Raw genomic sequence first — 25,393 nt, forward strand, 5'->3', positions numbered from 1 at the left:
TTTCTTGGTAAATTCCTTTCATTTTTATAATACTGTGGATGATAAAATATTCAGCAATAAAATACTATGTTTCTTAAATAAAATTTCCTAAAAAACAAGATTAATAAGACAGGAGTCCTTGAAGAATCATGATTATATAAATATTAAAAATCCATATTAAAGTTGTAATCATATAAAAGTGAAATAAACGTAACTTTATAGGATTTTTTAGAAGATAATATGAGCACATATTAAGTAACTCAGGTTCTTTTTTGTTTTTCAATAGACTGAGATGCATCCAAGCGATCATAAAGTGTTCTAAAGTAGTACCCAGGTTCTACTACTTAGGGGAAAAAAAAAGCAGAACATCTTCTTTAATTCAATAAGCAAACACTTCCCCATTTTGAATGCCCTTGAGGAGGAACTGTGCACTCTTCCTGGATTTATCAAGTTTTGTGTGATGCATCTGGTCGCACGGAAATGCGTCTCCAAGTAACCTGCTGCTTTCACGAGGAATTACTTTACAGTCTTGTCTTCACTCTATACCACACTACTTTTGTGTCTCAGTGTAAGAATCCTCTAAAGTACATTGACAGTAAGTTCTTGTCTGAAGTCTTACATTTTCACTCCATTTCCAATGCAGTAACGATAACTTTCTTGCATTGTTAATTATTAGTCATTAATTATGATGGATGTTCCTGATTTTATTACCATCTTACTGATTTTGTCAATTTGCTTTTTGCTAATCATTCATGATTTACATTTCACACACACACACACACACACACTGACTGAAGCTGCTTGTCCCAAGGGGGGTTGCGGCGAGCCGGGGCCTAACCCGGCAACACAGGGTGCAGGGCTGGAGGGGGAGGGGACACACCCAGGACGGGACGCCAGTCCATCACAAGACACCCCAAGCGGGACTGGAACCCCGGACCCACCAGAGAGCAGGACCCGGCCAAACCCGCTGCACCACCACGCCCCCTACTTATACTTCATTGTTATGTTATTTCGATAGTTTATATTGTACAATGTCTATAAGTGATTATGTAGGATAAGTTCTAGACACGAGTTAAGGATCCAAGAATAGTTGTATTTTTTGGTGAAGCACAGGAAGCAGTTTAATTTGCTGTTGGGTTATGAGCAGTAGTTAAGCAGGAACAACCATGTTAATGAATTTCAGAATTTTCTGATTAGGAAAATGCAAACGTTACACCCAATTAGATGTGTTACAGCTACGGTTTTTTTAATACAGGACAGTACATTTGATGTTATTAATGTCATTGTGTTTGTTTATTCATAGCTCATATTTGTAAAGGGACTTGGTGGCACAGGGGGTTAAGCCAGTGCTTTACGGTTCCTGAGCTGTGTGGTGGGTGTGGGATTTCTGTGTCTCTCCCTGTATTTGCAACCCCCCCCCCCCATCCATCCATCCATGTTTATAACAGAATTGTCCATAGCTGTGGTCCACGTAGCAGAGTGTCAGGGCTACTGGACCGAGCTGCAGGCAGGCGACTCACATGTGCGACGGCCCACAGATGTGCAAAACGTGTGGAGACAGTTTTCCGCTGATGCCGTGTTGCTATGTTGCTCTTTTGATCCCTGTGCATAAAGTGTTTGAGTGCTTTATGACTCTTTTCAATAAATGCGGGCAGAACTGTGCTCGAAAGCGAGGATACGAGCACCAGAAAAGGCATGGAGCCGGTTGCATCTTTCTGAGTTTTTAACACATTAATGGTTCTACATAAATAAGGGAGCTGTCTTTGTAAAGTCGTTTTTTGCATATTATTTTAATTGACTAAATGAAACGCTGTAAATCAACGACCATAAATAATGATTTCCGTCCTCCTTTGCGATGAGATTTAAATAATGCGGAAAGAAAGCGACGTTTCTGTTAGTAAAGTGAAACAAAAAATGGATTTATTGACACTCTAAAAACTTTAGTTTGACAACTTGCCAGTTTATGAATAATGCAGATCAAGAACCGTTAAATGGTTTGAGCTGTATTGTGTACACAAGGAGACAAAGAAGGAGAATAATAAGCACTGTCCTTAGCAATATTTATTACATGTGTGAATTGAATTCCCACGCACAGGGAAAGGTTCAGCTATAGCTCTGTCTTACGGGAGCGTCACCTGTAGGCAGTGTCCAAACGCGGCGTCCCTGAGAACGTGAGCTACACTTAAAAGCACTTGGAGGAGTTTCTCTCAGAGAGCCTGTGTCTCAGTAGCTCCTCAGTTAAGCAGACGTGGTGAGAAAAGAGCTGCTTTTCTCCGCCCTAAAAGTGGAATAAGTCTGTGGCCAGTCCTTTCTTGCACATGGTGTTTTTGGTAAATGAGTGTACAGAAGCGGTTTGCCGTTTCCTTTTCCCACACATGTCCTTGGGTGGCAGACTCGGGCATGACTTGGGCATAGCATGCACATCCGTCGATGCGCACTGAGCCGGGTTCGAAGCTGTGCCTGAAGGAACCGCTCGGGCACTGTGAGGCACCAGCATTATTGATAGGCTTTAACAGAATAGCATTTTATTTCTGCAGAAATTATCACTGAACACATCAAGTCTATGCCATTAAATCAAGTTTTGCAAATAAATAATAGGATTCCCGTTGTAAGATTTAGTACTGGCTATACTTCAGTCGAGGGGAGGCGTGAAAGTTGTAATGTGATTATTCCTTGCTTATATGAATAATTTGCAAGCAATACATTAATATTTCAGATATTTATTATCCACTTTTACTAGTGGAAAAAATGTGAATCCAGCTTTCTTCATATTTTATTGTGGATTCAGTTCTGGAATTACAGTATTTTTCCACCGCTTTAGTCTTAGAAGTAAGGTACGAGTGTGAAGTTGAGCATTTAAATTATTGACACATTTTTCAAAACCGTCCGTTTGCATCGAAAGGGTCCGCATTATCCGTGAAAACGCTCCCTCATTGTTGGACGGCTCTCCTTACGCAAATATCTGTAATTACTTTGCGACAGAAGTGATGTCGAAGGCTGTCGTGATCGTGTCGGCCTCCTTACGTTCGCGCTAAGAGCGGCTGAACTTGACTGATTTGCTGCCCATGTGTACGTCTCCGTGCCTCCCATTTCAGGGCACGAGTCCAGCGGGAGCGCGGCTCTGGGGACGAGCAAGGCCGGCGTGCGTATCTGAGACGCGCGGCGCTGACGGGCCCGCGAAGCCGCATCCCTCCTCAGCATGGGAGTTTCTCACAAATGTATTGAAAGCAAATTAAATTTGTAACCTTGTAACATTTTTGTGGTTTTGATCATTTTCTTAATGCCAGGATTTCTTTATTTCACACTGTCTGCCAGCTCTCGGTGACGAGTGCAATGAAAATCTAGCGTGCTGTTACATTATACTGGTCGTTATCGTCAACTGATGTCAGCTCATAGTCACAACACGAAGTGTCCAACTTTACGTGTATTTAGAAACGGTATACGCTGCTCAAGGTGAACGAAGTACAGCTCACCTGACTTCCTGTACATCTGAAAGGAAAAAAAAAAAAAAACCTTGCTTTTAATGGAATGAAATACGAGAAGCCGTATACTGCTTTTAATGATTGTTTGGACAGCTTTGATGTACTCTGCCTGTTTGCTAATCGCTTGAAAATGTGTAATGTTTCAGTTGGTTTTGGCCTGTCTCAAGTACTGTTCACAATGGACTAGAATTACCGGGGGTGCACAGAGTTTTCGCTGAGAGTGGTAATTTGGATGATATTGGCAGTCTCCCACACTTGGATCAATACTCTCAAAAACCACACAGGGTCTAAAGATTTTGTTCTGATGCTCCTCGGAGAATTAAAGCAGAGCCTACTGAAGCACCAAATTATTTTTGATTTGCACTGTACAGAAATATCTAATGTGTGGATAATTAACAAATCACAGTGCATTTCTTGGCCAGGAAAGCGCGCTTTGCGTGCCAGCAAAAATCTCCTGTTCTCGCTAGACTGAGATGAAAGTGCATTCTTTCTTGTCCATTTGATATATTATAAGTCATTCTTTTTAAAAACTGTTGTGTAACCATCAATCGTGCCATGTGTAAACAAAGAGCGGCAGCGTACCACTTGCCTGCTTTCGTGGCCCATATTAGGGAGCCAGCGAGAACCCGCTAAGATGATAGCGGTTAATCGGTCACATCGGCCGGCACCACGAGCGCCGAGAGGCGGCGCGGGGCGGACGGAGGACCGTCGGCGCCCTCCTGTTGCCGGCCCGGAGCCGGGCGCAAGGCAGGGCGTTCTCTCGCTGCGGCTCCCTCCCTTGCGAGCAGCCCGTGAAGGTCACGAAATAAGACGAGGAGCGAGACGGCTGGGGACGCGGGCCCGCTCGCTGTCCTTGCCTATATCGTGTCGGTCCCGGTGGAGCGCCTCCGCCTGATTGCCACGTGCGACGCTTCCCCACTCTGTCGGTAACTGTTTCATCCCATGGCGTCGGCTAATTTTACACTTCAGCCGAGGCTACGCAGAGAGAGAGAGAGAGAGAGAGGGAGAGAGAGAGAGAGGGACGTGGGGGGTGTGGGGGGTAAGTTTCATGAATAAAAGCCTCAAGAAAGCACCCCAGGTTGTGGTATGACAGTGCATGCAACTGCTTAGTGGAGATATATGGCCAGCGTGCTTTAATGCGATGCTCACGGTACAAATGAAGACACTAAAGCTATTCGGGCAACTTTCCCACTGTGCTCTATAGATACGCCGTTTGCGCTTTCCTGACCTTACCATTTCCCTTTGTAACACTTATCGTCATTGTACTTTTAGAAATGCTTTTTTTGAAGTTAATTAATGGTTTCTATATCAGGACTTGGTGTGTGTGTGTGTGTGTGTATTTTTTTTAAGTTCTTCTGTGAAGTGTGTGCCTTTTAGATTTTATTTTCACACAAGTTAATTATGCATGGTTTTTTGTGTCTTTGATTTGAAAAAGAACTGAATGGTTCTTGCTTTATAGTGAAATGTGGTTTGAGTGACATGAGTTCCTCCGCTTAGCTCCTCTCATCTTGTGTCTTTCACTTCCTTCAGTTGGCATTAAGTGGACCTGATTCGTGGCCCTTCCCTTCCCTTCCCTTCCCTTCCCTTCCCATCCCATCCCTTCTCTTCTCTTCTCTTCTCTTCTCTTCTCTTCTCTTTTGAGAAGAAACAAAAAGATTATCCATTCTTTCTACACTATATACCTTCACAACTACTCATGAATTCATTTATCTTATTTCTACAATTACTTGCCCTCTGTTCTTACTGTTTTTAGTCAGGAAAAAGCATTTTAAGTCAGTATTAGAGACACAACCAAAGTGTAGCTCATGTATTAAGTCCATGTATGCCCATTTAAGTCTCTTTTAAGGCTAAGCCTTTGTACTCTCCATCTGTTGAATATTATGTGCAAATATATTGCTCTAGTTCAAGCATTCTTGTACTTTTTTGGTAAATCCATGCTTAGTGCCTCACATGACACTGAAGATTATGAAAAGTGGAAATATTTTAGTTATTTTTCTTATAAACTTTTTAGAAACTACATGCAGGTTCCCTCTGCCTGTGCAAAGAAGTGAAATGCTTTTTATTTTCCCTTCTCAGTAGAATGTCAGTTCAGGAGACATTTTATGTGGTTTACATTAATTTACATTAATTTTGCTCGTTTACATCTCTTCTTAAACTCCATTAAATGTTGGCTATTAGCATCGTCATATAGTAAAAACTTTTCATATCTCATATGGTCTTGAAGATAACTTTGGCTTTTCTGTATGTGAAGTGCTGTTGCTATGCTTACTGTCATGTGTTACTATGGTAACACCACACTGCATGGAACTTTGAAGATTGTCTTTCTGTTGCAGTGATTTCTTCTTTGTATTGTGATTGTCGATTGACCAGGATTTAAGGAAATTGTTTATCTGTGAAAAATAGACTTGATGTTTTACTCTCTATTGTGTAGTAATTTTTTTGGTTGATACTGGCTGTGTCTGGAATTGTTTCCTAACTGTTTTGCTGTTCTGCTGTTCCAATACAAGAGTCTTTCTGAACCCTTTAATTTTATTGCAGATTTAGATGACATGTGACATTAACATACTCCTTGTTTTTAATTTTGAGAATCGCTCAAATGACACAATTGAAATGTGTGGTATAAATGTACCAATCATAAAAATGGCTTCTGGGGCAGTATTTATAAGACATGGTAGAGAGCTGCTAGCGTAGTGGTTAGCATCACTGCCTTTGGCTCTAAAGGTTGCAAGTTTAATCCCCACCTCTAGGTGTAGTACCCTTGAGTAAGGTGCTTCCCCTAAATAGCGCCGGTAAAATTACGCTGCTGTATAAATGGGTAAATAATTGTAACCTTAACATTGTGAGTCGCTTTGAAGAAAAGCACGAGCTAAATGAAAAAATGTGACATACTGATTCTCTCTCAGTTTTTAACTTGGCTAAATGCCCTCTAAAGTGAAGGAATCAACCAGTAGTGATTGACAGCACCATGGATTAAGTACCGTATCTTTTTTTTGCCAATTTTTATCTCTTTAGAAAGGACATATAGCGTGCATTTGTGATTGAACACGGGCCCGAAGGTCACAACTTCTGAAGTCACATGCGCATTTGGCTGCGTAAATGAAACCTCGTGTTTGACGGCCAGATACAGGATGACGCGAGGTGTACGTACTGGGGATACTAACAGGCAAACTAATTGGCTGCCATCAGAGTTGAGAGACTTAAATTAGCATCGAGGGTGAATTCCTTCATGCCAGAAAACTCTGCATGTTTGTTTGAACATTTTCGTGTTGAAAATGAGTTAAATCAGAATCTCAAACAGCGCTTTTGGGCATGTACACTGATTATCTGCAGCATAGCAGGCATTGCTGTCAAAATCAATATTTCAGTACTTTATCTAATTGAAACTCAATATTTACTTCGGGTAAATAGTTTACTTAACTTGAAAGAGTTTTTCATCCAGCGCTGCCTCATAGGTTGTAAAAGCCGCTGTGTTGCGTGTGTGTTTTTATATGTGTTCTTTTACCCAAAGGTGAAGCGTGCTCTGTAACCAGTTTATTGCCTGGCACCCCGCAGGAAGGCTTTCCAAGGGAATCGCACCGCATTGCAGTCAGCAGCCGTTTATTCGCCCGATTTTATTGTTATTACGTCTGTCTCATTGTTATTGGCCGCAACACTGCTACTTGTTGGATGCAGATTTGAATTTGATGAGTGTGTGCTGATTTAGTGTGCCGCAGCTCGCGAACGATTTGACAGTTCTGCAGATAATTTTAGTGGACCGTCGAGAGTTTTGCAGCGCTTCCATCACCCACAACAGGCCCGTTCAGCGGTAAAGGTTCAAAAAGGAAAAGTATAAAATTACACCCAAGGTAAGGCGTTGCTTAACGATTCCTCGTCAGGTTCGAGTACAACCCGAATACAGTCGGACTTCAAATGCAAGATTGCATTTTCTACAGTTTCACATGATTGCAGCCCAGAGAGAGGGCGGCCAGATGTTCGATAATGACGCGTCTGTCAGACCCGCGCAAAGCCTCTTTTAACTTAATCGACTACACCCAAAGTCCAAATCCATTAAAGAAAACAATTTAAAGATGATCATCAGTGCTTCCTGTTGCCAGTTAAAGAAAAGAAGTCTCCAGCTGAGAAGGGAGACCTTACGGTGTTTAATGAGGAGAATGGGAGAGCCAGGCAGACGGCCCCCGTCTTCGCCTTTGCCATCCTAAACGATCAGCATGTTAACACTCTCAGCATGATACAAAAGATACCAACGCTTATAACTGTTATCATTGATTAGCAGAACACCCATCTTCATGTGCCGGGGATTTTTTTTTTACTCAAAGGGATTGTCGTTGTGTTGACTTACCAGCTGGAAGTATTTAGGCCCTGTCTAACTGGATATATGTGAGACGTCTATCTGGTGCTAAATTACCACTACAGGGTCAACCGAAATGAATGTGGAAAAGCAAAATGCGAGTCGAGTCAGAAGAAACAGATGCTGTGATTTATTTATTTATTTATTTATTTATTTATTCCTCCTCCTTATACCTGATAATGGAGTCGAGGGGAGGGGGAAAAAGTGAAGTTATAATAATATTGATAAAAGCACTGGGTGTTTTGAAGCCTGTCCTCCTCTGCTTTATATCATTTCAGGCTGCCGTCCCTTATGTTCTGCTGTTGTCTAGGAGGGGGGACGCGCGTGTACCCGCAGGGACCGAGGCTCTCGGGCTGCACTACAAGCACGATGGCCTCCGAGGTTTTGTAGTTCTCATCAAATGCAGATCCGACGATAAAGGTTTTGGTGGGAGCCTCTCCCGCTGTCAGGTGAATGCAAATAGCAAACCTTTGCTCCCCTCCTTTTATTCCCGATTATTCCCATTTATTCCTGCTCGCATTTCTCCGTGCTCCGAAGGTGCGGCACGTCATCTTCTAAAGGCGTCTTATTTTTAGCTTGGTTTTCAGTCTCTTTCATGTTTTTTTTCGACCCGCCTTACTAGGGGAATGAGTTTACAAGTCGTTCCTTTCCTTTTTTTTCCCCTTTTTCTTCTTCTTCTTGTAGGCGAGCTTTCCGAAACGCGTTTCTTTGCTTTCTTCAGGAGCTGGCAAAGCAGCAAAGCGTGGTTTTTGAAATGGACTTTTGAGAAAAGCACACAAACCCTAGTTAATTTCCAGTCACTTCCGGTCTCATTTTGCCATATTCCAGTTGTCCTCTTTTTACCCTCTGTAACTGTAAACCTCAAGTGAGACAACGCAATCTGAGATTAATTTTTTATATTGGATTCAGTTTATTTATTGTAGTAGGTTTAATTGTATCTTTTTATGCAAACGTTAAGGTTGCAGACATTATGCAAATTATTGTTGTGGTGTTTGAACATTAAATGTGATGGAGTCCGTTCCTTATCCAGAACATCTGTGTATTTACTAGTGATAAAATCATTGTTTTCCTGTAAAGGCCTTTAAAAATTGGACCGCCACCTTATTAATTCATATCAGGGTACTTCATATGTATTCATATTGTTTCAAATTGTAAAGCCAATGACAGTTTGCTTTTAGTACAATTTGCATAATAGAAAATGGAAAATGGAAAAATAGAGAGGTGAACTGCCACACTAAGGAAGTTATTTGTTTCATTTTTCCCCCCTGCAACAGGCCTTTTTTCAGCATTTGACAGATGCTAATAAGTCTCTGTGACGGATTTATGGAAGGAATTTTCTCAGGTGTTGTCTTTGACACTAACCTTTAATGCAGACAAATCAGCCTGAGTTCTTTGACTTCCCTCGAGTTAAAGATGAGGCAGAGGGGTGGAGGGAAGGGAAAAAATAAAAACACAGAAATGTCTTTAATGGCGTCCTGTGTGACTCGTTGCCTGAGTAATTGTGCTTTCCCGCACGGACGTGATAATAGCACACAGGAGGAAAGGGTGGGCACGGCCGTCAGTGTAAACATGCAGACAAAGCAGAGGAGGGTAAAGACGGTACACCTGCATGCACAGGTGAAGAGCGCGTTTCAGAGAGCCGTGGCCGGCTGCCTCTGCGCTCGGTGGGCAGCTGGGGGGTGGGGGCGGGGGAGCAACAGGCACGGAAGGCAGGAATGCGTGGTGTGAGAGGCGTCGGTGGGGGAGATGGCACAGGAATTTTGTTCGTCTCAAGAAGTCCTTTTGTCTGCTTCCTTGTTTTTGTCTTTCTGACATCTTTGAAGCCTTATAATGGCTTGCGTTTTTGTTTCAGTCAAGGCATTTCTTTCTCCAAGGATTATCTGGTTTTATCATCACTGAGCGCTATAATTGCAAAAAAAAAAGCAAAAAAAAAAAAAAGAACTTTAAGAGGCTGGAAACTACTTATTAATGACAAAGCTGGAAGAAAACAGAGAAGAGACACATAATAAGAAATGAGCACATTCATGTCATGTTGTAGCAGATCATTATGCACAATGGTATATTTATTGTATTTACTCATTTAGCTGACACTTTTCTCCCTAGCAACTTACAGTGTGGGCTTTGTGTACTAAGCTGCTTACAATGATTTACCCATTTATAGGGTAGGTAGGGTAAGTGTCAACAAGTCCTACTCAGCTTATAGAGACCACTTGTATGTTTTTTTTGATAAGGGAGATAAGGGAGAGCACAGAAGTGGTTTATCGTTGCCATCCACACATGTCTTTGTTACAAACACGGGAAGAACGCACAAACTCCACACACCCCGTGCAGGATTTAAACCTACAAACAAACGAGCAACCCAGGAGCTGTGAGGCATCGCATTTACCTGCTGCATCACTGCACTTCTTACCCAATTTATTCATCACCTTAATTTTTACTGGATTAATTCAGAGTAAGTACCTCGAGCAAGGCTTCGGCAGTAGGAGAGGGGATTAAAACCTGGATCTTTGTGTTACACTATGCCGCCTGCTGCCCCGTATTATCATATATTGTCATGTGCATGAATCGCTCTTTTGGTGTTCTCTCCAGGTAGAAGAGCAATGAGGAAGAATTGTGAATGACAAATCAGTGAGGTCACCACGCTGGGTCTTTACAACAACAGTCATTAACAACGTTCGGAGGCCTCCAGGCAAACTGCGATGGCAGGCTCTCTCTGGAAACGTTCTCCCTTCCTCTGGTTGATGTTCACCCTGGCCCTTGTACAGTGCTCAAAAGGTAGGTCACTTCCCAGAATGTATACTCTTGTCTCTTATCACGGATTGATGAAATCAAGTGTTTTTTTTTATTTTTTTAAGTTTTCTTACAGCAAATGGGGTCTCAGTGCAAATTTTGGTAATTACATGGTGTTGATGTAGAATGTGCACCAATTAAAATCTGGTTTACCATCATGTTTCACGAAGTCCATCAATGCTCAGCAATACAGCACAGGTATGTGCCACTTTACGACGTTTCGGGCAGCGATGGACCGTATATACAACGGTGGTCCCATAAAGATATAATAGACTGAAAAATTCCTATCAAAGCGCGACATCATAGCCGTCGTATGGGTAGTAACACAATGCATCGCTCACATGTTTTAAGTGTGTTTTGTAAACAAACCAACTGCGCTGCCAGACATATGAAAGTATGTCTGATTTATGTACAGTACATAATACATGATAATGATAATAAACAACTCTGTTACCGGTTTATGTATTTACCGTACAGTAGTTTTTATTTTAGAGCATACTCTTTCTACTTAAAGTTCCGTAATGTAAGACGGTACTGTACACTCCATGGTGTTCGCTCAGTGACGAAGTCGAACTGAGACTGGTTTCACGGAACGTAACCCCGTTGTTAAGTGGCGCATACCTGTATTGACGAAGTCTTATAAAGAATGAATTTAGCCAGTCCAAATGATAACTTGTTGATAGGTTGCATTCAAATTTGGCTCAATTCGTCTATCATTTTTTTCTACAGTAACTGCGTAATTGAGTCGTCGCAGAAAATTTTTTTTTCCAATTGGAATGATGCTGACAAACATTTGGTTTCGAATAAGACACTAGCAACAAAAATGTGCACATCATATGTACTCATGGGTAAAAGGTTCGGTAATGCAGTCGTTTTAAAACGGAGCAAAACTACAAAGAGTTTCTTTGTTCGTTCGTTTGTTCATTCATTCACCCATTCGCCCATTATCAAGAACCATTTGTCCAATGCATGCAAATGATGTCCCTGAACCTACCATGGAAGCACAGGATGTGAGGTAGGGTACACCATTCATTGACACACACACACACACACACACACACACACGCACACACAGTGCGGCCAGTTTCGGGTCGCCTGAAACACGTGTCTTTGGACTGTGGGAAGAAACCAGAGCACCCAGCAGAAACCCACATAAACACAGAGCAAAATGACCATGCAAACGCTGCACACGCAGAGTTAAGTTTGAAACCGCGGGTGAACTCAAAGCTCAGGAGCTGTGAGGCACCAGTGCTATTCGCTGTGTGACAGTGGCGCCCATTTAAAGTTTGCGTTGTTTAATTTGTCACAGGAGTAGGTCCATCAGGCAAGTTTAAATTAAAAAAGTTTTCTAATCTAATTTACATGTCGAGGAATATTGACATGCTCTATTGAAAACAAAAGCACGCTGTGGAAAAACAGCTCCAACACCGAAGCTTCATTCACCTGTTATATAATTACTCGGGTCATATTTTTGGTACCCACTGTTTGTGCTCGGGTATTTCATGATTTAGTAGCTCGTACAAAAACCTACTGCAGAGCATTTCATCATGCAGTCATTATGCAGTTTTTGTGTAGGTCAGCACAACTCATTGCAAACTTGAGGCTGTCATGCAATTTTAAGTACGAAAAGGCATCTCGGTGCGGCTTTCTGCAAAACGACAAATAAGACCTGGCCGCATTCGCGGGTTTCCATTAGCTACTTTTACATTTTTCAAAGAAAGGAAAGCGTGCGTCTCCCTTTAATGCCCTTTAAGAACGCTTGAATATCTAATCAAACTCTTGAGTAAATGTTCTTTGTTTTCTTCTAATGTCTCATGAGCAGATTGTTCGGCGGGGCAGACAACTCATTTGCGTTTGACGGAAACCTACGCGCGAACCGCAGCGGCCGAGGTTCCGTTCCGACCAAGGCAAATAACAGGATTCGAGTGCCTAACAAGTCCTCGTTATCCAGCGCGGTGCTCATCTCTGTTGATTAGCGCTGCTTCGCAGCTCTAATGAGCTTTGCGGACAGCACCTTTCGGACGGACGAAACATTCATATTAACGCAACACCTTACGCCGCGGAGGTCGGCATTCCGGTCGATAGAAAGTTTGCGGACGCGACGCGGTCCTTCCCGACCCGAGCGGGCCGAGGCCGTCGATCCGTCCTCGTCTCCGTCCCCCGTAAAACTCAAAAAAGGAGTAAACAACAAGTGGGCCAGTAATGAATCGGTTGATTAATCGCACCATTAATGTCACTAAGTGACAGGCCATGCTGCGGCGGGCATTGCTGCGGCTCACGGCGAAACGATCGGCCTATTGAATCGTTTTCAAAACGGGCGTGCGGCTCTGCCTGCTGAAGTGAAGAAAGTGGATTAGGAAGCAAAAGGCTTTTACAAGCCCATTAAGTCTATTCCGTAGCTACTTTCCATTTTAAAAGGTACCGTGTCTGGGTCTTAGCAAACATAATGCTAAAAAGATTTCATTGCACCAAAACATCAATTTAAGGATTGATTACTCAACTTGCTTCAACTTGCATGGGTGGAAGACTTGAATTACGCCCTTGATATAACTTTTTTTATTTTTGTGAGTAAATACGTGCAGTTACAAACCAGGTTTTTGATCTCATTATTGTATCCACCGTAACATTAGCAAGAAATAAACAAGGGTGTTTCCTCCAGGGCCGCAATCCCACGGGAGTTTTAAGTCTGCCAAAACAGCTACGGCTCCTGTGATCACAGTAGTTTCTAAGAGAAGAGCAAGTCGTTTTGAACACACATGCCTCTGAGGACCGGACTAATCTTGAGTGGATTCATTAGACGGTAAATTGTGATTTGCAAAAAAAAACGGAGCGGGGGGGTGGTGGCGGGTACTTCTAAACAATCTTTGCACCTGGTGTCATTCAGTGTGAATATGCAGTGCGTTTGCTTGCATATATGTATATGCGTTTAGCCCGAATGAATAACACTTACATGCACGTGTTCTGGACTCGCTGTCTGTCCTGTTAAGAGCTGCTTGTGCACTTTTGAGTTCTCTTTGAAAAAGAGATCAAATTAGTTTTCCTTTTTTTTTTTTTCTTTTTTCCAGTGGAACAAATATTTACTGTCATTTCTCCATATTGTCAATACTCGTTTTATTTATTTCTTTTTTTCGTTATCCTCTGTCATGGTGCCACATGGAATATGTTTAGACTGAATTTTATCACTTGGTCTCCCAAATATTCATCTTTTCCAAACAGCTGCATATGCGGCGTATGTTTCTTTTTAATTTCGTTTGTGTTTACTGTAATCATGGCATACTTTTTGTTGCCATCTCTTTAATTCACTGTTGAAAAGGTTTAATTAAAATCATATATAAAAAAATCACATTTCGCATGATGCATTTGGCAGACGTTCAGACCGTAAAATACATAAAATATGCTCATAATATGCTTATAACATGAATTTCATTGTAATCTTCTATTCAAGGAAATGGTATCAGGTTTTAAAGCGGTTTACTAGGCTATAAACTCTGATTATTTTTCTACAGTTGTATATACGATTGCTCTAAAATGTGAAGATATTGCCACAGCGTGTAATATGAATATCTGTTTGTGTGTGTTAGTTTGCTTTTGCTGCTGAGACATTATTTCTATAACAGCATGCAGTGAACAGGAAGTTTACAATAATTAAAACCCCACAACCATATGATGGCTGTTTTTATGTTCCTGTTATGCAAACATATAAAACATTATCTGTTTTCATTTGACGTCCATAGTCATTATGTTATTGTGCTGAAATGTGATAATTTGGGAGGTATGTGTCAGCAGCTCAGCATTAGAGCAGGGTTGTTTAGATGTTGAGCTTTAAAGCATTCTTCCACATGCGGTTTGCAGATTAGAAAGAGACCTTGTAAGGGCAGAATCTGCGCGCACAACCGGCGTACAAGTTCAACACGAGCTTTTACGCGAACGTCTCCTGCTTCAGAAACGTCGCCTGAGCAGCTTAAGTCAACATTCAGGCTACATTTAATGAATAAATGATTAAGACTTATTTAATATTTGGAAACAACTCCCCATAAATCACCTTCGAGAAGGCCGTCTTCGAATTCATCTGTCAACATCACCATCGTCGCCGTTGCCGCCGCCGCCGCCATCATTTTTGCGCAGTATTATGGAAGAATACAAATCGTTTTCTTCATTTTCTTCCCGTTGGTTGGGTTTTGTGGCCAGCTGCTTGCCCGAGTATTTGTGGCAGACTGAAATTTGCCTTTACATGGAGATTAGTGTGTTGGGGGCAGGCTGGGAGGACCGACATGCTACTTCAATCTCTCATCAAATGCCATTCCTCAGAGATAAGCAGATAAGGTGATAATAAACTGAAAACACGCAGCTGCAAGGTGTGACTGCAGACTGTGCCCCTACCCTGCCAAGTTTTTCTAATCACTGTTATGATTTGCAAAAAAAAGGGGGAAAAAAGATTGGGATTTAGGCGGATTAAAGACCATCAGGGCTGACTCCTTATTTGTGTTTGGAGACTTGGGTGACTCTGTAATGCATGACAAGCATGAATGGGGTCCTTTTGAAGCATGTGTGCCCTTACCAAAAACATTAAATCATTAAAAAAATGGAAAAAAGTCAAAATGTAAGATTCATTAGTATTTGTGTTGTCATGGCTTGAAAATAAGGAACACATTGGTTTGAGAAACATGATGGTTTGTGTTCCAGACGTGGTTGGCTCGGGACTGGCATATTTTAAATTGTGGTTTCTCCAACTGAGGAGCTTCGAACCACAGTTTTTAAACAACAATGTATTCCGGAAAAAAAAGGCATGATGTAATTAACCACTTTGCTTTCTTATACTTGCTCTTTGAAAAATGACTTTGTATTTCCAAGCAAAGCTTGGATTTCTACAATGACTAACAGCAAAAGCTGTATGTTTGTCATTTGTATACCTTTGCATCCAATTTCAGAATCCGCTTTGTCCTGAGCAGGGTTGCAATGATCCGGAGCCTATCCCAGAAGCGTTGGGCTCAAGGCTGAGGTACACGCTGGATGGGATGCAAGTTCATCACAGGGTAGCCACACACACACACACACACACACATACACAGAGCAATTTAGCATCAGCAGTCCTACTGAACTGCATTTCTTTTGACTGTGGGAGGAAACCCGCACAGAACATACAGACTGCACACATAGTGAGTGGGGATTTAGTACACATTGCCTCGCGCCACCCAGACACGGTGAGGCGGCAGCACTACTCACGTACCACCGTGCCACTCTGGCATACTTTTCATTGGCTTTAATTAATGGTAACCCGTGATGTGAATTTACATTTATTTAGCAGACACTTTTCCCCAAAGCAACTGCCAATGAACTCTACGTAGTGTTATGAGCCCGCACACCTTATTCACTGCGGTGACTTACACTGCTAGATACACTACTTACACTGGGTCACTCATCCATATACCATAACTACATGTAACTGCGTTACTCCATTAACTTGGTGAGTTAGACACACGGACTGTCTCAAACATAGCATAGTGTTTGCAAGCATTGCAGTATTGACTCGATTATTAGAGATGAAATTATCAGTCAAGATATGCTATAGAACGTTATGATGTCGAGCGACGCGTTACATTTCTTGTGTTTTACAGTTGCAGCTTTCTTCTGGCAACTCCTCGTTTGATGATAGTGTATTTATAGGCAGTATTAAAAGTGTTGCTCGCAGTAAATAGTTCTTATGTTCAGAATAAAAACAGCCGATATACATCTTTACTCTTCATGAGACACCTCAACTTCCAGTAACCTTGGGCGGAAAAACATGGTAATAATGTCTGGCATTTATTGTACCTTTGGCACGATAGTGAAGATGTATTAGCTGGGAATGGGGCATCACGTCTGTCCATTAAGTGCTGCTGCTTTTGCTGTGTTTTATCGGTTCATAAGCAATGCAAAGGTATCGCCTTATTGTGCACAGTGCCCTTTTTCTTGGATTTCTCCTGCTGCAGACAGTAATTTACTCAGACTTTCAGAGCTTGCTGTTGACAGCTGTGTGAACACTTTGAGTTCTTAACTTAATGTTCCCGAGTTTTAGAAAAAGTGCAGCATATCAAGGTTATTGCTGCGTAGGGTCATTATGCATTCGGAGCATGAAGGACCGCTCCTTGTCTGCGCACGTTGCCTCTGGTGAAGTTCAGCAGCGAGGACATGCTGGATTTAAGCATTGTACACGTTTCGCAGTTCAGCAGTTCACTTGAGCATATCTGGGTTTTTCCGTGTTTCGCGGTGCCCCCGGTGAGAGCGGCCTTGTTCGTCCGCCCGTTCGGCTGCTTTAATGTAAACGCTCGTGTGCCACCGCGGCCTTCGATTGCTAAGACGTTCGCTGGATGTGACTCGCGGACGCGCCACGGGGGGTCAGGGGTCACGCCGAAGAGGCTTCCTGTTTGCTGTCATAATATTTTGGAATTTTAAGCTGATTAGGTAGCGCAGGATTAAGGTCGTCGAGGCAGCGGCATTAATTTCACATGACTGCTGGTTTGGCAAGGCCTATTAGAGGAGTACCGATAGCTGACTTGACCCCAAAACCCTCACAATAGAATAAATTATATTGGCTGCATTCTATAGTGAGAGGTCTGTGACCTCGAAGGAGAAAGAGAAAAAACAAAAAAAAAAACTTATGTGAGATTATTTTTTTATCACAATAAGGAAGCCTTGTTGTGTACATGAGCTTAATTATCCATTGGAATAACACCACCTCTGCTGGAGATGTGACATTTTCCCGCTTTTTTTCCATTCTGCTTCTAACATTCAGTGCTTCATTAGCACTGTGCACTTTGTTTAGAAATTAAAGTAATGTTGTTTCATTCAGCAGAAAATATTTTCCAGAGTGAGGACAGATACACGTTTTATTAACTCTAAATGAAGAATTTTTTTTTTTGTTTGTTTCCATTGAACTGCATGTTTCCTTTTTTCTTGGAAATCAAATTGAAATGTGCTTTTTGATGAGGCGTACTGTGAAAAGCACAAGGATAATTTTTGTGTTTAATATGGCTTTGGCTGGTGAAAAAAATAACACTGTGCTACACTGCAATGCAGAAACCAGATTGATCATGCCTGTTTTTAAGGAGAAGCAAAGGTTAAAAAAAAAAAAAAAAAACGAAAAGACTAAATATCCAGTGTGTAACTGTCTACTAGTGTTTTACTTTTTGACACACTAATAGCAAGGGATCTGTTTTCGTATCGATTTATCGTTTGTATTATTTCTTCCCACTGGAAAAACATCTGAAGTAATTACGATAATACTCGTAACTGAACAATGCTTGTATTTTCTTATGAATTTAATAAATACATGAGTATTTCTTTTAAAATGTACTGATTTTAAAATAACCCCTTGTTTGCCTGTTCTGTTATACTTATTGATTGGTGATCTGCCTGTCTCTTTTCATACATTAACGTTTGCTTTGTAACTGAAGGCATTACTTCTTTTCGACACGAAAATGGTATAAATAAATTCTTGATATTGCGGCTGTTTTCTGACTGCGGTGCGGAAAGTTCTCGCGAATTGGGTTCCGTTATAATATTTCTTCTACGTTTGTTAACGTGAGTCTGAACAATTCATTGACCCTTGTTGACTCGTGTAACCGACAAGGAACTGCCGCTAAATTAATACGCGCACCAGGCAAGAATATTTTTTATTTTGTGGCCTTCTCGGAGAAAAGAGGGTAAAATAAAAGCATCGGCGACCACTAAAAGCACAGCTTTGTCATTTTGACATCCTTCGTGAAGCACCTCCGGAGATATTCACACGGTGCTGCAAACAGTTTCCCACATTGAGCGGCGCGGCAGTTGACAGTTGGTGTATGAACGCTCCCGCCGTGATATACAGTCACAACAGGACGCGTAATGGCGCACGGGAGCTGCTCCCACTCCTTCGCCACCAGCTCTACTTGGCCCATTATTATGCAGTAGACTGAATCAAATTTCGCTAAGGAAATTTTGGAAGATTAGAGGAAAGAGATATTACAATACATCAAAAGCACTCATCACTCCATATGGTTAATTGATAACAAGTATTTTCCACACAGCCCACAGAGAGAAAACACAAGATGTGTAGAATGTCACTACATGCGTCGGAATGCCAGGCACTTTCTCCTCTTTTTAATCACTCTGTTTGCTTACAACTTACAAGGCCGGCCGGAAAATTGATGTAATGAAAGGTTTTAATATATGTTCAAACATTTATTTGATTTAAAAGATATTTCAATATCCAGACGGTCGGGCAAGGAATTTAATCATTTTAAACTTAATAAAAACACGAGAGGGCCAATATATGAGTGCAGTTTCATTAACGGCCAGCTTGTAGGGCTCTTCCTTTAAAAGGATGAAAAAACAGTGCGGTAATGTGCCGTATATTACATAAAGATGAGCTCAGCTACAGAAATAGAATGAATAACAGTGGCATTTTAAAGATCAAGTTTTCATTCTAAGAAAATGGAAGCGATGTAATATTAGCCTTCCTGAGGTCCTGTGCTTCCCCTTTGCTTTCATCCGTGATTTAGAGTAAATTGTATTTCCTGAGTACGGTTCGGTAAACTAACTGTGCTGAGAAAATTCACATAAAACGCAAAGGATTTAAGAGAGCCAACCAAACGGACTCCCCGGGTCCACTAATTAATTTTATTATTTCCATCCAAGACTGGAGTCCCTGGCATTATTTCCTGGTGATATACAAGCACACATTGCAATTGCGTTTATAAATCGCGAACTGGAAATATGTTCGAGGCGCTACAACTTTGACAGTTTAATTCCATTCAGCCGGCCTGCCTGAACTTTGTTTGTTGGCCCGGAAAGCTAAAATCCAGAGTATGTTACCTCCCTTTTGATCAGGAGAGCACGAGCACGAGATCCGGCTCAGAGTCCCCACCCCCCCCGTCTAGTTTGTTAGCTTTAGTTTATTTTCAGGATGATTCCGGAAATGTGCTTGACAGCGTACTCCAGTAAGCTGCGAGTAATTTTTAATCTCATCTGACTGAAGGAACTGACCTCTGCATGAGTCATCTGACCTCTGCATGCTGTGCTGTGTCAGGGGCTTGCAGTGGAAGCACTAGTGATACTCTTAGGTCCAGCTCACTGTAAACAATTTCCAAGCAAACAATCATTAGGGTGTGTGTGTGTGTGTGTGTGTGTGTGTGTGTGTGTGTGTGTGTGTGTGCGCGCGTGTGTGTGTGTGTGTGTATTATTCCAAGTGGATTACATGTGCAGGGAGTGTCATGGCATGAACCTTATTAGCACACCATTTCTTGCAGTCGTGATCAATGCAATTCCAGGCCCAGTCAGTCGTTTACTTGTGATTACAGTAAATAATTTAAAGAAATTTATACTTGCTGGCTGAAGTTCTTTTTGTGGGAAGAAAACAATTTAAGAAGGAAAAACATTCTTTCTTGCTGTGTATGTTGGTGAAGAGAGGTAAATAAAAAAAAAAAAAAAAGAAAAATAAAAACACTTTGAATTTGCAATAGATGGGCTGACATTCAGACAGGAACTCAGAGAGGAGACTGACAGCACAGCCAAATGCAACCGCCAAGGGTTCAAGAGTGATTCATTCCTCAGAATATTGAGCAGCAATTCCTGCTATATTCCATTACAGCAGCACAGCGATTGTGTGACTGTTGTCAGTTGTACGCTGTGACTCCCAGCCCCTCATTCCACACTGCCTTTGTCGCTGGAGACAAAAGGAGATAGTCATTTCCCATTCTCCCCATTCTCTCATCGGTCATTTTTATACTGGTTGAAAAAAGGCTGCATTCGTAAACTCAGCGGATCATTTGTTGGTTCAGCATCCAGACTTTTCACCTGAAGGTTGTAGGTTGAAACCCTGAAAGGGGTGCAGCTTCAGCAATGGGTATTACATGGAAAGTTATTAATACAGGTGGTCCCTGACTCACGATGGGGTTGTCTTCCACTAAACCCATCGTAAGTCAAAAATATCGTAAGTCGAAAATGCATTTAATACACCTACCCCAGCGAACATCGTAGCCTAGCATACGCGCGATGGCCGTTACGGGCTTGCCGCCTTCATGCTGGGCATTTATCTTGAGTTTCTCCTGAAGAGTAATTGCCCTCCGCTTCTTCTTCCCACCGGTAGCAGGAACCGCAGATGGGCGTTTCTGTGACATTATGGATGCACAAAACACAAGGTGGATACAGGGGGATGGATATCTGTACAGTGACCGCGCGACAGACCGGGAGATGCGGATCGCTGCCGCTACCCAGCATCGCGAGAGAGTATCGCTCCGTATATCACTTGCATGGGGGAAAAAAAAATAAAAATTCAAAATTCGAAGTAACGGTTTCTACTGAATGACCAGCTCACCGTCGTAAAGTTGAAAAATCGTAAGTCGAGGAGCATCTGCATCCATATAGAAGTCATGTCAGAATTTTAAGCTGTGGAACAGTAAGAGTTGTGAAGCACGTTTACTCTCTACAATATACAATTGTGCTAATGGGTTACCTCGAACTACACTATACTTCCAGCACAAGTCAGCCATCAGTATCTATTATGATGATCATTTTTTTCTTTCACGTATGATATTTGCACATCCGACAGTCTTTATAAGCTTACGGAGAAATTTAGTTTCACTTAGCTCTGCTTTCATTGAGCTTCTGGCACGGTCTGCAGGAGTGCAAGATCTGTTGTTCCGCTGAACAACAAACAAACAATAAATTGCTTACACAGAGCCGTCCACAGCGTTGAATCAACAGCGGCTTGTCGCCCGAGTCTCGTCCTCACCAAGGTGTCGTCCACTGTGCTTTATAGCTTTATTCCGCGTACGGTTATGTAAGCGAGGTATTCAGCGTGTGCTTCGGTGCCATCAAGGACATCTTTGCTGGGCTTTGTGGCTTCAAGTCTTTAGCCAAAAAAGCCTGAATGCTTCGAAAATGCACACCTAGGGTAAGGGACTCCGCTCTCATTCTTGGGAAAAAGAAAGAAGCAGCAAGAGAAAAAATTGCCTGCAAGATAGTTTGTATGAAAAAAAAAAAAGCATTTATTTATTTCGCAGCTCTACTACCGCTGGCCCACGTGGAATTTTATTCAGATATTAAATGAAGAGGATAATTTTTTATTGTGGGGATAAAAGGACTGCATCTATTTGCAAGGTTTTTTCCTGTTTGTATCCTTGCTTCTCTTGCCAGTCGCGGCACTGGAAAACAGCAGCTGAGGAACGGCAAGGTCAGCATGCTAGCTCAAGTCAAAGAACTCTGTGCGGCTCCGTGATATAATGTGTTTCTCTGGAATGTTCTCCCGATTTGTTTTTTTTTTACCCCCCCCTTCATCCACTCTTGCCATATACTAGACAAATTGGGGGGAAACAAGATTGTACCTTTATCAAGATTTTGTGCAAAGACAGAATCAGAATAGGCCTAAGGGAACGTTGCGCTCAGATACTGTTTCCTTGGTTCCTACCCTCCATGTGAATGAAATGTGTTTGCACCTGTTACATATATCAGTTTTAAACATCTCTACTTGCAGTCAGTGATTTCCCAGTAACACTTCTGCCTTTAATTAAGAGTCAAAGACAACTCATCAGACTGTGGTGATATTATCACCTATTACCTTAAGGCTGTCTGGCCCTCTACTTTGTAATATCGGCTGACACAACTATAAAGAACATCTAAGGCATAACTCGGTAACATTAAAACAGTTCAATAAACTTACTTAGGGTGTCTTTCTGCCGACTCTTTCGGCTGTATTGACAGCATTTTCATTTGCTGTCCTGTTAAAAATCACTATGATTATGTACACGCGTTGCATGTCAGCATATTTATCAAAATAGTTTTATTTCTGTGCAGTAAATTCCAGATAATGCATTTTTATTAGTCTCTGCATATGGGCATTTTCACAATGTGCCATTTTGGTTACAATTCAAGCGATTGTGAAAAGTAGGTGGTGAACACGGCCCATTTTTTCGGTGGACAAAATACTGGGAAAAGTGTTTTCGCATCAGCTACGTAGCTCTTTTGTCCTGGCCTTGTGTTATGCGCTGCTGCACATTTGCCTTGGGTACAGTCAGTTTGAGAATTGCAGCCCTTCCATGCATTGCAGCTCTGCGGAGCACATAAAACACACACCTTTTCCTGAGCCTGGGCCTAGATGTGTTCATTCAGTTCACAGGCTTGCTCTTTTGTGGTTTTTAGCGACTATAGTGAAATATTCACACACACACACACACACAGTCTGAAGCCACTTATCCCAGCTGGGGGTCGCGGCAAGCCGGAGCCTAACCCGGCAACACAGGGCGCAAGGCTGAAGGGAGAGGGGACACACCCAGGATGGGATGCCGGTCTGTCGCAGGGCACCCCAAGCAGGACTCGACCCCCAGACCCACCAGAGAGCAGGCACAGGCCAAACCCACTGCACCCCCTTAGTGAAATACTGTGTATCGCTATATCTGTAAGTTTCAGTTTGCTGTTACTCTCTTTTATGCTTTACTTTAGGTGTATGTGCTATTTTTTTAATTACATACAAATGAACAAAACAAATTAGCAAATCAGCAAAACTTGCAATACTGTTTTAATGTGTTTAAACAGTGAAAAAATAAATACTGAGAAAAAAAAATGAAACATCTAGGCATGAAACCTTCAGTTAACATTTTTGATTTCGATCTTTTCAAGTATAAATATTTCTTGCGTTTTTGATTGCCTGTGAAGTTGTTTGTACCCTAAATCATGTAAATGTGCGTGCCATTGTAATACTGGAAATAGTGCTGATCTGACTGAAGATTTTGATCAAAGGGTTTTAGTCTTCTGAACAAACTGCCTTTTCAAGTCAAAGGTTTGGTAAACGGTAGAACGCCATTTTGAGCGATAGCTAAAGAATTTAAGACATTGGTCTACAATAATTTGACATATGAAGCATCTGGAATGCTCTATAATATTCTTTTTTTTATATTTTTAGGGGCTCTAGTGATGGCAAATGCCAGAAAAACCCAAAGAAAAATCAAAAGGCACGAAAGACAGTTCCATCAGCAGGAGAGCGGTATTCTGAACCCGTACGCGGTCGGGTTCACAACCTGTTGAATGAAACTGAAAAGTCAAGTTTTTACTTTCTTGGACACAGGGTGTTTAGTCAAAACTTAGACATAAAAAGTAAGTTGAGGTACATTCCTTAGGCATGTCTTAAATAAAGTGATACCTTGAGTTTAGCTTGTACAGGTTAACTGGAACTGCCAGTGTTCTGGAATGGAAGTGACAGCTTGATAAATTAGCTGCTGTGAAGGCAGCGCCATTGACCACTCCAGTTTACCACATGAAATTCTTCAGCTGAACAACTTTTTACACGCCAGGGGCACTGGGGCAGGGGGAGAGGAGCTGCCAGGGCCAAACTCTTTCTTCTGAGGTGCCTTTCTTCTCTAACATTTGCTGTCCTGGTTATTGTTTCAAGCTACAGCATATTGTTAGTCTTTTGTTTTGCCATGTTTTGCTCAGCCTCCTTTCACTCAGTGTAAATTGCACGTTGTGTAAATATGGACTTAATCTCAGTTGCTTTCATTTTTCTACCCAAAACTTTTCCGCTGTGATCCAAAACAAACACGTGCTTTCATAATTACCCCTTCTTAATCGTACTTTCATTTTTTAATGCCATGTATGCCGCAGCGCGAGAACATGCGAACTTTTTTTGTACCTCTGCACGCATTTCGGGAGTAAAAAGGTGCCTGAAATCCATGCTGATGTCAATAACCATTTCTGAAAGCGTTTGGAAGCATTAATGTTAATATATTTTTTTCTTGTTATGATTACATGATGTCTTTATGCACATATTCTGTTCGGCGTCTTTTAATTCCAACTTCATTATTCAGAGGAGATGTAATCTCTTCCCACAAGCCCTCTGTTAGTCAGCGGCGTGTTAAATTGAAGGTACAGTGTGCATCCAAGAGGCTAATTCCACACTGATGAACAGGGAGTGCAGTGATGTCATTGAGGGCCCCGTGAGGAGCGCCCCCAGGACCACACCTGAGCTGAAATGGGACTCCTCTATGGTTGCTAATGAGAAGCCGTGCAGCTGGGACACCTCGCCGCTTTTCCAAAGACTGCCGCTTGATTTCTCCCTTCAGTTCAATTTGATCTCGTAGCAGTATGCAAAACAGCTAAGTGATTGTTGTGCAGCCGATCCCAGCGTAGTCCGTTCAAAGGTGCTTCAGGAAGGAAACTTCTATACGTGACCCGCCTGCCAATTTGTGCCAACACGTATTCCATATGTGAGACATCTACATGCTAAAAAGTGCTCTTTTACATTAAAAAAAAAAAAATCATACTGGTAACATCTTTTGCATATGCTAGAGGAAATGCTCGAGTAATGCAAAGTACAAATATTCATGTTGTTAACTCGCTTTTAAGGAGCAAAAAAGTTTAGTTGAAGCGTGCCATTTTAATTATTTAGTTGCATATAAGAAAGAAATGTTATATATTTTAAAGGAAGAACATGCTGTGCTTGCAACGTTGAAAATTCAAGATTTTAACATCCTTCGAAGTCCTTTGAATCTGAATATTCTTTTGGATTTACTCCCCCCCCCTCCCCCCTTCTCTCCGCTCATGCATAAGAGAACCCTCCAGTGGTGTCGATTTTGCATGCATTCTTTGGAAGGTACCCTGATCCCATGTCAGTGGTCCAAGGGGCTGCTCAGATCCCTTCTATGATTTTTACATCTTCCCAAGCGCTGGAAACTTCAAACTAATTGCATTCGGGAGTAAAGCCGCGCTTTAACGGGAGGCGAGCGCAATATGAAACCTGCAGGGGATGCGGAGAAAGGTTTCGGCTTCGGCGTCTTTAATAGTC

At 41.9% G+C, this 25,393-nt stretch overlaps 1 protein-coding gene across 3 annotated transcripts in view; it reads left to right on the forward strand.

Moving 5' to 3' along the window:
• Positions 1–25,393, forward strand: part of LOC108935194 (adhesion G protein-coupled receptor L2-like) — a 94,536-nt gene that overhangs the window by 12,161 nt on the left and 56,982 nt on the right. For all 3 annotated transcript variants that reach the window (XM_029250215.1, XM_018753599.2, XM_018753601.2), the window contains exon 2: positions 10,399–10,584. In XM_029250215.1, the coding sequence (XP_029106048.1) occupies positions 10,509–10,584 (76 nt within the window). In that variant the 5' untranslated portion in view covers positions 10,399–10,508. The remainder of the gene's footprint in view (positions 1–10,398; positions 10,585–25,393) is intronic.

The sequence above is a fragment of the Scleropages formosus genome, chromosome 3 (genome assembly GCF_900964775.1).
Source record: "Scleropages formosus chromosome 3, fSclFor1.1, whole genome shotgun sequence".
In the NCBI taxonomy this organism is placed as follows: domain Eukaryota; kingdom Metazoa; phylum Chordata; class Actinopteri; order Osteoglossiformes; family Osteoglossidae; genus Scleropages; species Scleropages formosus.